Source organism: Echiichthys vipera (assembly GCF_963691815.1).
Source record: "Echiichthys vipera genome assembly, chromosome: 7".
Classification (NCBI taxonomy): Eukaryota; Metazoa; Chordata; class Actinopteri; order Perciformes; family Trachinidae; genus Echiichthys; species Echiichthys vipera.
In genome coordinates this window covers 21,624,674-21,638,840 of record NC_139832.1, presented here as the reverse complement: position 1 = coordinate 21,638,840, position 14,167 = coordinate 21,624,674, and the positions used below count along the sequence as shown (strand labels likewise).

The following is a 14,167-nucleotide window of genomic DNA, read 5'->3' as shown; positions in this document are numbered from 1 at the left end:
GATAAACAGCTAAAGGTGAAAGCAATACAAGAATATTACATTCTGCGGAGGTTGTGTGGAAATAACAATTTTTTCCTTCTTTCTAAGTTGTGTTTTATTCTATAGTGTGAAATGCCTTGGGTTTTCTGTATGTTAATTAAGATCACAATTAACTAGCCGTCAAGCTGTGAATTAGTGCTGAGATTGGGGAGAGGGGTCAACATGAGGGTTGCAAATTGTGACATTTGTTTGTCGTAAAACATTGATAACATCCACTGGGGTCATAAAAATTGGGTAGTGTGTTTGTTGTTATTGTTACTTTGATGTTCTTGTGTTTGTAAGGTGCTTTGATGTGTGTGTATATATGCGGAAGCTATCCGGAGAAAGCTAGAGAACATTTGACGCGTTGCTTGAAGCTTCTCTCCTGTATGCATGCAGCTTAGTAAAGACATGATTTGAGAAACACTGAGGACTAGAGAATTTCTTTCACTTCTTTCAAGTCATTTTTGTGTCTCATCCGACTGCACATTGGAAACAATATCTAACAGAATTTTAAGTGGAACTTCTCTGTATCTTATATCTTCATCAATCTGATAATGGACATCAGACCTGCCCTTTAGTTTTATTCTGGATGAATAACAGAACTGTTTAGTGCCTCTGTGTGTGATATTTTTTAAGCATCTATTTACTTTATATATTTCCCGCACAGATATCGCTCAATGTTTCTGCCCCAAGGTCATAAAACATCACAATTGTTGTCTGACTCAGTCATTTGTTAGACTTGTTGGGGCTGTTGTTGGCAGTCAGTTACTGTGGGAACTGCGAATGAACTTGTAACTAGAGGGACAACAAGATTAATTCTCAGACAGAAGTAATGCTGTGTATGCACTCAAGGACACACTAAAAGACACAGTATCTCTCAGCTCAACAAGCTCATTTGCAAAGAGCAATTCCCCTATATGTAAAATATGTCTCGATTGCAGAGAATTTCCACAACACACGTGTCGCTTGATAACACAATGATGAAGAATTTGATTCTTAAATGATTAACTGAAACTGCTCAAATGACCTCTAGTTTAATGACAAGTTCAAAAATTATGAATGGCAAGGAAAGACTCACGTAGGAGAAAAGACAACGTTTGAGTGCCAGTTCTGACAACCCATGCCCGCTTATTAAGTTCAACCCTGATTTCTGCTTTCTATTAAAGACACAAAGTCTCGGACCAGACTGTTTTTCCTTTAATATTTTTTCCCTGAGCTGAAAAACAACATCTATAGACCATACATACAGCTTTTTATTTTTTGGGGGAGGAAATTACTCCTAATCTCTTAAAAGGAGTACAGCAGATTTCCTATTGTACTTTTCACTACAATATGGCCTGATATTAAAAACATATCAGAATATAGTTTTTGGGAAGGCAACTGAGTGTAGAAAAGAACTATAAAGTAATCGCATAGCACCTCTCACAGCCGGTGAGCACATGTGACACCTTAATCACATTCATGTAAGAAATCAGAGGGGGTAACCTCTGATCCTCAGAGTTCAGGATGATAGCACCAGACTCTGCTGCAGGTTAGACCGTAGTTCTCCTCTCTGACAGCTCAAACTGAGCTAGCTGACGCAGGAGTCGTCGTATGCCGTGTTCCTCAAACTGGGCTCTTCCAGGGTCTCCGATCAGGACTTTGGTGCCTTGCATTTTGATGCAGCTGTCCAGCCAGCTGTGAAGGCTGGTGGCAAGGGCCTCCTCATAGAACATGTCACCCAGGAGGATCAAGTCAAAGCCTTCGGGTTGTGAACCAATCATGTTGTTCGTCAGACAAACCGGCGGCTCCAGGCCGTTCAGCTCACAGTTCATGTGGGTCGCAACGGCTGCAACTGTAACAAAATTAGAAACAGGGATATTTAGTACTTTACTTTCAATGTCACCAGCTGGCCTTATCTTGAGCTCAGTTTTGACAATCTGCCACTTCAGACCTAGATGAACTCTCTGACATTGTGACATCTGTCGTAACAGAAAGACTGATGCTAAAATGTGTTACAGAATATTTTATATTCTTCATAAAGTATAAAACAGTGAACTTTTATTCGTTTTCCAACTTATCAGGAGTCCTTTTTCTGTCCATACCCTGTCCTACCACTGGATGTCACTCTGTCGCCCTAGGGGAGACTATCCCTTAGTTCAATTAGCAGTCTGATGTCGATGTTGATTTAAAAGGAAGGGAGTTCTCCATCCTGGGAGGAGATGTTCCGGAGTGCAGTTTTTAATCATCCTAGCAGGAGGGTAAGTGTAGTAAAACAACTCCTTATTTTACATTGCAAGAGACAAAACTTCTTATCTCACACTCCTCTCCTGTGAGATTTAGCAGATGGCCAAAGAGAAAGCAGGAATGAGTGTTCATACAGGAGCAGTTCAAACTGAGGTCCCTACACACTGATCTGGACTTTGACCCCAAACACACAGTACATACGTTTTTGTGAAGATGTGTGTGCCGACTAAAACCTTCTGCACATACTATAACATATTAATAAACCCTGTGTTACAGGGAAGTTCAGGTAGAGAAATTGATATCCGATGGACTCAGACCACATCAGAGGCTGTTTGGGCCTACTTCTTTAGGCAGAGTGTACTGGGCCACACTGAAGGACCACCTACTCCACTGGCTTCCTCTGCATAAGCCAACCTACGTACTCATTCACTGGCTTTGTCTGTTAGCTGAATCTTTCAAAAAGACCATAGAGCTATGTAGGTACTCTAGGATCAAAAGTGTGACTATCAAATGAAATATTAAAAAAAAATGTATAAAGAATAATTTAAATTTATTAAAAACCTCAGATGGAGAACCAATTAAATGTAGGGCTTTGACTGAGTTGATTGAGATTTCTCAATAAACGTATCGTTTATCAAGTAAATATTAGCTATCACCAATAATTATCAAAGATAATAAAAATGACTCTAGTTAAACCAGGGTTCCTCGGGGCACCCCCCGTCACAGACAGTGACAACTAAAATAAAAGTCTCATTAAATTTATTAAACTACTTATTAAGGGTTGAACACCAATAAATGTAATAGTTTATTCAGTAGAGTTAATTTCTTAGAAGAGGCTGGCACATTCATCATTGTGTAATATTAAATGAACCGACATATTGTAAACAAAAACATTTATTAACAAATTAATAAATGCACAAACTAAACACACAATAAACTAAAGCTAAACTAAGCTAAGCTTTGTGAGTGTGTGTGTGTGTGTCAATGAGCCAAAGAGGAGAGAAGGAGGAGGGATGTGGGGCTTGGACCCCTTCAGAGATTGTGTGAACATTTAAGTCCCCTCAAAGCAATTTCAGTCAAAAGCAACTGGACTTGAATTTGTCAAGGAAGACGTTTCACCTCTCATCCAAGAGGCTTCATCAGTTCATTTATGCATCTGACCAGGCTGGGACTGGTCCAGCTAGCTGGTGTGGAGATCCAGGTATTTAACCTCTCACAAGGCCGATGATGTCACTGGAACCCTTTGTGCCCCAAGTCCCAATGACCGTTGTTAGAGTGGTAGTCGTCGGTGGGAAGATGGTTTCGGCTTTGTTAGTGCTCTATTGAGTCTGAACGACAGTCGTTGGAGCCACAGGAGGCTTTTGTGAACAGTTCTTCTTTGAGGTTAGATTGTTGGATCTCATGGGAAGGGATGAAAGGGCAGCATTGTAAATTGGAGATAAGTGGTGTCTCAGACCTCCTCCTCTGTTTAGCAATGGTTTCTCTACTTTTGCATAGATGGCTTCTTTTACTCCTCTTTCAAAGCATCTGTCCTCTCTGTCCAGGATGTGGACATTGTTGTCATCAAAGGAGTGGGCTTTCTCCTAGCCCGAGCTCTCCTGTGTTGGGCCATGCGTTTATGCAGTGGTTGTGGTTCTCAGACGTGTCACTGAGAAGTGAGTCTATTTCTCTACTAAACTCACTTAAGTTCAATGTGTTAATGAACTCAGGGTAGCCAGTGTGTGTGTGTGTGTGTGTGTGTGTGTGTGTGTGTGTGTGTGTGTCAATGAGACAAAGAGAAGGAGGAGGGGTGTGGGGCTTGGACCCCTGCCGAGATTGTGTGAACATAAGTCACACAAAAGCCAGCAGGCTGCAGATCTCAGAAGTTGAAATTCAAGGTATGAGTGTGTGTAGTCTGTTCAAATAAGTTATAGATAAAAGAGTGTTAGTGCGTGTGGAGCATTGCTAACAAAACATCCTCAACTTAACTGAATCAACGCAGTCACACATAATCATCATTAAACATCAGTCGTAACAAAGTCACAGTTCTGTGCTTAGCCGTTCATAAAGTCTTATAACATGTAATGATGCCCCAGTTGGTGTTAGTTACTAGTCCATGAGCTAGGAAAGATTAGTTGTGACAAAGCCAATGTCTGGTCCTTGTGAAGGACGCTGGTTGAAAAAAAAAAGGCTTGTCCTTGTCGTTTGCTCTTAGACAAAAGAGGAATCAAATCGCTCTTTGTAATGCTCAATTGGGTTGGGTTGGTTAACCTGGCTGATGATCCTACTCCAAACAGGCCATGTTCAGGGCCTAGGGGCATGTTCAGGGCCTAGGGGCAGCAGGCAGCTGGTCCCTGGATCCAGCAGGAGAGAGTTGACTCGAGCGAAGAGATTTCAAGAAAGAGGATCCAAGAAGAGAATCCAAGAAAGAGAGTGACCAGGAGGGTGTCCTACAGTTTTATAGACATGATGGTGATATCATCACTAGATGTCAGGTCAGCCAATGGACTGACATTTTGGTGTCCCTTGGAGAGTTCACACCTGGGTGTGACCTGTTGGGGGAGAGTTGCATGGCAGTTCTTTGTCTGTGACCATGCGCTTAGGTACAAAGGCTACCAGGCTTTCGGGCCTAGTCTTTTCCTATGTTTGATATGGCGTAGGCCTCTGGAAAATAACCAGGATTTTTTCTTTCTTTGTAAGTGTTTTTTAATTTATAATGTAAAACCTTGGTTTCTGTATGTTGATTAACATTACAGTCAAGCTGTGAATAAGTGGTGGTCGTAAAACACTGATAACATCCACTGGGGTCATAAACATTGGGTAGTGTATTTTTGTTAGTTTGATGTCCTTGTGTTTGTAAGGTGCTTTGATGTGAGTGTATATCAGCTGAAGGGACATGGAGAAGAGCAGAGATTGTTGGAGACCCGGCTGTTGGTAGGACGCCTCTCCTGTTATGCATACAGTTTTAGTAAAGACCTGATTTGAGAAACACTGAGGACTCCAGAGAATTTCTTTCACAGGCCTTCTCATAATCAAACTGAAAGTTAACATTAATCCAGAAATGAACAATCATCTTTGGGATGCCGGTTGCATCTACAGCTATATTACAAGTGTGTCTAAGAAAGTATTTTTCATGTTATAGAAACCCCTAAGAAATCACTATGAATCTTGTGTTTTGAATGTTATCATGGTACTCTTGGCCCAGTGTCTGTGCTTTTTTTGCAGGTGCTCAGCGCAGACTTGAAACGGGCAGACGACCCAAATTTTTTTTTACTGCAGGTTCGATAAGCCCACCTCCACAACCCTCCCCCGCTAGACATCAAACGTCTACCTTCACATCCTGCCTCCTGCTCACCCCTTCACACTGACCTGTTTCACACTGCTCAAAGAATAGGATCAGCATTGTGTCCGTTTATCATCTGTTTAAATCATTTGTTTGTATGTGTTTGTGAAAGGATGCATTTCCCTGTCAGCTGACACAGACAGCATGTTGAACCTTCAACCACAGGAACAGTCAGTCACATGTGCATTCTCTGTATCATCTACACTGACTGGTATTGTCATGAGACAATGCATCTGACAGATAATTCTGTGGATCCTGTTTTTCTTTGGTTGTGACCCTCTTTCCAGATAACCTTACTGTCTTGTCTAACCTATATACGCTGTGTGTTACCCTATGTTTTTTTCAGACGCCTGAACTCTGAATTCTGATTGTCTTTTGTTGTATTTAATTAAACCAAACTTCTTACAGTATAATTATGTTAATTAGAATTGCCCCACCAGTTGGAAATCAATATTTATATTTGAAGATACTTTTTAAAATATTAGTCTAGTATAATGGTCAATTGTTTATCCTGTTTATCTTTGTTGTCCTTGGTTTTAGCTTAAAAAAACAGTTCAATTCCTTGTATGTGTTCACACTTACTAAGCAAATAAAGCTGACCCTGTATCAATGTTGGAAGCTCTTTAGTCTTTACACAAAACACTGCATTCTTAATTCTGGCTTAATAATCTCACATATACAACATTCAAAATATATATAAATATTGCAAAAGATCATCATCATCATTTATTTCTGTTATGTTTAAACTAAAACTATTTTAAAGAATGCTACCAAACTAACTGATTATCATCAAAGTAATAATGCAAACAGCCACAGGGCAGACGTTAGTATTTTAAATCATTTAAAAAAGAAAGGCTGTATTATTTAAGGGGGTCTTTGTTTTAGGGGTTATCTTGTGTTTTTCTTATGAAAAACAAAGCTTGGGTTGGGTTATAATTGATGAAGATCGAGGCAGAAGCATTCAGATCAGCATCAGCAGCACAAGACCGACACAGGAGCAGCTTTTAGGTAAAGAATCATATGGTATAGTGATTAGCTAACAAGAGGTACTAAGGTTTTGAGAGATTTGAGCTGTGCCGATTTGACACAGGGGACATACAAGCTTAGCTTTTTGAAGGAACCTTTTTAACAAACAAAGAGTGTTTAAATGCATTAGTTTGAACAACCCCTCAAACATGTAATAAAGGAAAGATTTGATATAATTTCCTTGTTCAGACAAATCCTGATTTCATCTGATTCAACCTCAAGTCTCTTGTTGGAAAAACAATATGATGAGACGCCTTAACGTTATCAGTTTTAAGGATATGTCTGTGATTGTTTTTGGTATATCTCCAAAAGGCTGTAAAAAAGGTTGTTTTACTATTCTGGCGCCATAACAGATAAGATGGTCCTTGGTCCTTGAGACAGCGCTCCATTTTATGTGACTTTCTTTGTTTTGCTTCTTCTCTTCTCAGGAAGGTGCCAGTTGTAGCTTAACATTGTAATATTATTCTTTATTTCCTCAGTTCCTTTCATTCTGTGACAAACTTCATCTGCTGTTTTTGTTGTTACAGTAAAACTACAGCTGTGCGGCTTCACTCCGTCCATGAGGCGGAGATGATAAACAGCTAATTGTGAAAGCTATACAAGAATATTACATTCTGTGGAGGTGGAAATATTTTTATGTGTCTCATCCAAATGCACATTCGAAACAATATCAGAACAGAATTTCAAGTGGAACTGTATCTCATATTATACCTTAACCAATCTGCCCTTTAGTTTTTTTCTGGATAAATAACAGTGGCTCTGTGTGTGATGTTTTTTAAAGCATTAATTTGATGGGTAACTAAAATATTGAGATAATTATTGTTAGAATAATTGTACATAAAGTAATCCCATATTTACTCCAATTATCTTTACATTTAATCTAACATTACTTGGTGTGTGTGTATAGCCGATTTGTGCAGAGTTGTTTTGCAGGTCAAAGAAATCAAATAAGCGTGACTGTTGATGAGTCACCAAAAAGGTATCTGTGAAAACACAGACCCTGCTCAACTGATTAATGACAGGACATGTTATAAGGCTTCCTTAGAGTTGTAAAGTCATAAAGACAATGAATTGTCCATTTGTCTTGAGTTGCAGCTGTGTGCCCCCTCACCTTAAGAGTTGTAACTAATTGTATTTTGGAACCACCGAAAGTAAATAAAAAAGGACTCGGCAGAGTGTGCCTCAGAGCGGTAGGAGATTGTAACTGAACACATATCTGTCTGTTCTCCTTGCAAGTAAAACATATAACTCTTGTCTTTCTCTCTTTTGTTAAGTTTTGGATGTTTTAAGTTGCTTGAACCTGACAACTATGGACACACTTTTCACTGAGGACCAAATTCCAATCTTTTTAAATCTATTATATTTTAACAAGATCTTTTGTATTTTTCTATACTGGAAATTAAAACATATATATATTTGATCACTGAAACACTCACTCTCACATGAAGATATCGCTCAATGTTTGTGCCCCAAGGTCACAAAACAACTCATGTCTGCTCTGTAATCTTATAAAATGATTGAGAGTGAAAATTACTTTCATTTTATTTATTATTATAAATTATGCTGTATTATTTGAAAGGGGCTTTACATCTTTAGGCTTATGGTTATATGACACAGTGTCTCCCAAGGTGAGATTGAGGCCATTTACGTTCAGAGCAATATAAACTCTCTGTCTCGTAGGAATGACTTGTTCATCTGGTAAAGCTCATAAGGCTGACCTTAGCTTCACTTAGGTCAGCATAGTTTCTTGTTTAGGGTCCAATACCCAATATAATCATTCCACATACAGTGGGTACTTAAATGATTGAGTGGATTTTTCCCCCTTAATTCATGTACACACATCATCCCATTTTGATAGAAAAACACAGAATTGTAGAATTTTGTGCAAAATTATTAAAAAACAAAAACTGATATATGGCCGTAAGTATTCAGACCCTTTGCTGTGACGCTAGTATATTTAACTGAGGTGCTGTCCATTTCTTCTGATCATCCTTGAGCTGGATCTTCTCCTTTAATGGAGTCCAGCTGTGTTTAATTACATTGATTGTACTTTTTTAGAAAAGGCACACACCTGTCTATATAAGACCTTACAGCGCATGTCAGAGCAAATGAGAATCATGAGGTCAAAGGAACCCCCTGAAGAGCACAGAGACAGAATTGTGTTAAGGCACAGATCAGGCCGAGGTCACTAAAGAACTTCTGCTGCAGTTCAGGTTCCTAAGAACACAGTGGTCTCCATATTCCTTCAATGGAAGAAGTTTGGGACGACCAGAACTCTTCCTAGAGCTGGCCGCCCTGCCAAACTGAGCATTCAGGGGAGAAGAACCCAAAGATCACTGTGGATGAGCTCCAGAGATTCAGTGGGGAGATAGTTCTAGAAAGTCAACCATCACTGCACCCCTCCACAAATCTGGGCTTTATGGCAGTTTGCTCAGTTTGGCATGTCTGTGGTCAGAGAAAGATGGAATAATACATTGTGTGATCACAGATCTGTGAGATTATGTGAGTTATCTTTAGTTTATTGAATGATTAACTGATTAATTTTACTCAAAATAAAGTTGTCTTGTAAGTTCCTTCAACATAAAAATAACATATGTGGGATCGATTAGAAATATTTGGGGTGAGTTAGATTGTAGGAGTTCTTGAGGTGAGCCCCATCAGTCACCAACCACACCCGGTGTAAATAGACAGTCCGTATAAAAATCTAGGCCGAATCAACAAATAAATACTTTCATAGGCTATATAGATAAAATTATATGACTTGTGCTGTTTATTTGTCTCAAATGAAACAAAACCACCGACAGACTGGGCCGTACCACTGCCGATGGACTTGACGGACCACTGAATTGGCTACAACCCCTGCTGGAAAACCAGCTGAAAAGTCAAAATAAATATAGATGCATACCAGTGTCAATGTCATTGGCAACTACATGGGCAGCACCACAAAGTTTTGCAGCGATGGATGAGGCTCCGCAGCCGCTCCCCAGATCCAGGACCTTCTTACCCCGACACACTGCAGGGTTATCCAGCAGATACCTGCACAGAGGTGGCCCTAGATGAGACTTAACATCGGTGCCGCACACACATAAAAACATGTTAATTGTGGGGATCAAATATGACCTTGAGAGAGCCTGTCCTCCTGGCCAGTATATGGCCCAGTAGGGGTCATCAAAGGGCCACAGCTCTGCTCTTTCTCTCCAGAATCTGCAGTTTGGGGTGAAAAGTCTCAGTTTGACCTCCGGGGTCAGACTCTGCTCCCCAGATATCTCTGTGTTCTCTGAAATAAACGTCCGTATATCACACTCAGAGCTGAATGAGAGACATACAGGCCTGTTTGTCTGTCTCAAAGCTTTGACAAATAGTTTAACGTAACGAGTTTGGGGCGTGAAAAGTCCCAACATTATCCTACATTTACTGCAAACCTGTCTGCTCAGCTAACGTTAGCTAGTCAAGTTAGCCGCATTATAACGTTATTAGCTTCTTTTAACGTCTCAACAATCATTTGACGGTGTCTGTAAAGAGCAAACTCTCTAAACACCACAACACTGACCGATAAAAGACCAAACATTCGTTTAATCCCCGTACTGCTCTAACTGAGGGTGTTTCCACACGGACGCATAATAGCGTCGGACAAGAATTCCATTGCACTCCTGAAAACGAGGCACCCAACAAACGTTCCGCTCAAAAAAGATTCCTTCACAGTATGCGTTTTCTGATTACTAGTTATTTTTCAGCTACTCTATTAAGAGTTGGCTCTTACACACATCAAAGGCTAGATCAGGCATAGCCACAATAACGACCATTTTACATTGGTTTTCTTTTTACGAAAATAAGACAAAACCATCAAATCTCTCATTCAACTTGAGATCATTCTAATTCTAATTTGATTTGATCAAAGTTTCCCATCAAAGACATACACATAACATTTCTGTCCAAATTTTCACAAAAAAGAAGATAAAAACATTACACAGATTAAATCCAACGTGGGACCTGGACATGCAAAAACCAAAAAAAACAACAACATAAAACTCCTGACAAGAAATATTATGCAGGCTAAACATATATCTTATCTTTCTAATACATTTTGGGTCTGTATAATATATGTTGTTTGTATGTCTGGAGTTTTGTAACAAAATCCCTATTTTCTGCTTACAGCACATGTTTCCTTTTTATATCCATATATTGCCTATAGGCTGTGTTGCATGTCTCAGCCCCTGAGTGTGAAGGGAAGCTTGCAGGTCAGTTTGGCCTTCAATAAGATCTTTAAATGGATTTCCTGTGAAAAGCTCTTCTCTCTTTGTTCTCACACAGACGAATGAGAACACGCTGCTCTCTAGACGAAAGATAAGACTGGTGCACTTTGTTATGACCACCTCATTGAATGTGTCGTTGTTAAAACAAAAGTATATTTGCTGAAATAGATTTCTCTTATTTCTCCTTCGCTGCTAGGAGACGTGTGAGAGATGCCTCTAAAAGTGTCACCTGGAGCTGACCCCTGTGGCCTGAACCAACACACCCACACATCTGCACAGGGATTGTTTTTACAGATGGCTGCTGTCTATCAGTGCCGGCAGGTGGTGACTTCATTTCACACGGGAATTGCAACCTTGAGCTCCCAAAGCAATTTAGACACAATGATGACTTCGGCTAAAGGACTGCTCTCCACAATGTACTCAACAGATAAGATATTAAGATATTAAACATCCCTTTCTAACAAGGCCTTTTCTTATTTAGTCATACAAAGAAAGAAAACCTGACTCCAGCCTACTTTTAAGAACTAGTCACCACGTATATAGTGAGTATAATGAAATTCTTATCGTATAATGATTGTTTCTGTGTGTGTCAATCACATTGAAAGTGGGCCAAGTAAGTGCCCATGTTCAACAGGACCCTAGTCTATACTCTAACAGGTCATATTTCAACTTGGTGCCACAAAGTGTGTTCAATAACTTGCATAACCATATTGGTACATCTGTAAATCTTTGTATGCTGTATGAAGTTTGAGTATATACCACGTGGTCTGATCTGAGTTCAAAGAGAACAACTTGTGTGTGTCTCCCAGTACATTGCAATAAACTGCCGTAACAGAAGATCCTGCATTTGTCATCTTTGATGTCAGTCTCTCCTTGAAGTCATACAACAGTTTCCTTTTATGTGAATGGTTATGTAAGTATAACTTAAGCTAAATCTCTCCCAGAAGACACTATACTTTGATTAAGACAGTACACTGACAGATGATGCTCCATATGGGTCTGTGTCACATATTCCCTCTCAGACAAACTGGCACAGCTGACTAATTTAATGTGAAAATCACATGTCAGGCAAGGTAAACGTATATTCTTTTTCTTAAATCTCTTAGGTTTACACTAAAATATTCATCTATATCTTCCCCTGCCTCCGCTCCTCTCTTTTGATGACCTCTGTGACTAGACAGCCGCAACTGGCATTCCTTCATGAAATAAAGGTGCCACTTCCCCCGATAAACCAAATGAATCACCAAACCTTTCATCTGTGCTATCAGTTGAGTGAAACACTCCACAACCTTCTTTACTGCAGTAAATGTATCCTCCTGTCCATTTAAGGAGTTTACAGGAATGCAAGCTGCAGACACGGGGCGGTAGTAGCTCAGTCCATAGGTGACTGGGCTGGGAACCGAAGGGTTGCTCGTTCGAGTCCCTGTGTTGACTCGAGTGTGGACTGGTGGCTGGAGAGGTGCCAGTTCATCTCCTGGGCACTGCCGAGGTGCTGTTGAGCAAGGCACTGAACCCCCAACTGCTCGGGGCGCCGGACCACTGGCAGCCTCCTCACTCTAACATCTCTCCATTGGTTGCATGTATATAGGTCCTGTCTGTGCATGTATTTTGGGCCTGTGTGTAAAATGAAAAAATAATATAGAGTGAAAAATTGAATTTCCCCATTCGCGGGACTAATAAAGGAATTCTTCTTGTTGTTCTTCAAAGCACTTATTGCCTCAGCCTCTTAGAGCCAGAAACCATAGAGATGTTTAGTACTAACTTCTGTCAAAATGTGATGACGTCACATAAATTTAATCATCAAAAAATAATACCTAAAAAATACATAACTCCCGCCCCTTTTGTGGCGTGGGCCCCTTTCAAAATGTGCTGACATATAATTTTGTGGTGGTTACTGTGAGCGGTGCATTGTCAAAGTATACTATGTATGGTCTTGGCAGTTCAATAGGTCATCTGCGGTTTGAAAAAAAGCGGGAGAAGTGGGGGTTACTGTGAGCGTGGCATTGCTAAGGCATACTATGTATGTGTGGTTTTCCACCGGGAAATCACTCACCTGGGGGGAAGGGGCAACGACTGCAACCCCTATATGGGAGTGAGGGTTCAGGTTATTCAGGGGGCTTTGTAAAACTGGTTAAAACAGATCCCTGCTGGAGGGAGACTCACCTTTACTCAAAGGTCTTGAAAAATCTGACATCACCTCCACCACCTCTTTATCAGATATCTCCAGGCTGGAAATAAAATAAAAATTTTACTCCTCTTTAACACCAACCAATATATCCAATCAATAAATATAGTATAATATATCACTTACTCACAGCAGCAGATGAAATCCATAGCTTCGTGCCTCGGTCGCCAAACAGTGTCTCTCTGCTTGCTTCAGACCGACATTTATAGCTCCCAATTCTATGTATGACCCCGAATGCTCCTTTGTGCGTTAGGTAACATTTATTTTTAACAGTTGGGTTTTGACATATAGTTTTTTGACACCGCAGATGTCCTATTCATTTATTTTTAACAGTTGGGTTTTGACATATAGTTTTTGACACCGCAGATGTCCTATTGCATTACCAAAACCACACATACATAGTATGCCTTAGCAAAGCCACGCTCACAGTAACCCCCACATCTCCCGCTTTTTTTTCAAACCGCAGATGACCTATTGAACTGCCAAGACCATACATAGTATACTTTGACAATGCACCGCTCACAGTAACCACCACAAAATTATATGTCAGCACATTTTGAAAGGGGCCCACACCGCAAAAGGGGCGGGAGTTATGTATTTTTTAGGTATTATTTTTTGATGATTAAATTTATGTGACGTCATCACATTTTGACAGAAGGTAGTACTAAACATCTCTAACCATTTTTCCTTACAGAAGCAATTGAAGTAATACAGTGCAGTATTCTCAGAATATTGCCAGGTTTCTGAAGGGTTGCTTTAAGGATTCCCAGGGGTAACGACTGAAAAAGACTGATTTTCTTGTTGTGATCAGAGTCAGGAATCTTTTTAGAAAAAGGGGTCAGTGTTGCAGTGCAAATCTGGTTTGGGTGGTCCTTTATATAAAAAAGTTTTTAAACACAAATATGGATTTTCAAGATCACAAGCAATGCATATATTTATTGTTTGAATTCATAAACACTATAGGAAGGAACTTCATGCAATAAAGTCTATGATGCGGGGAAAGAAATAGTCAAAGTGTACCAGCTTTTGAGTAAGCACGATGCTTTAGCTCCCCCTGCTGGTCAGTGAGGTTAGTTCTAATGAATCAGGAATCTTAATGCAACTTTCTCTCTGTCGAGACAACAGCAAAAACAG

At 40.0% G+C, this 14,167-nt stretch overlaps 1 protein-coding gene across 1 annotated transcript; it reads right to left on the bottom strand.

Moving 5' to 3' along the window:
• Positions 1–1,324: 1,324 nt before the first annotated feature.
• etfbkmt (electron transfer flavoprotein subunit beta lysine methyltransferase) lies at positions 1,325–10,159 on the bottom strand. Its single transcript, XM_083916926.1, is given in 4 exon segments — positions 1,325–1,580; positions 1,583–1,855; positions 9,501–9,631; positions 9,716–10,159. Coding segments are annotated over 4 exon segments (750 nt in total). The 5' UTR covers positions 9,997–10,159; the 3' UTR covers positions 1,325–1,515.
• Positions 10,160–14,167: the final 4,008 nt, after the last annotated feature.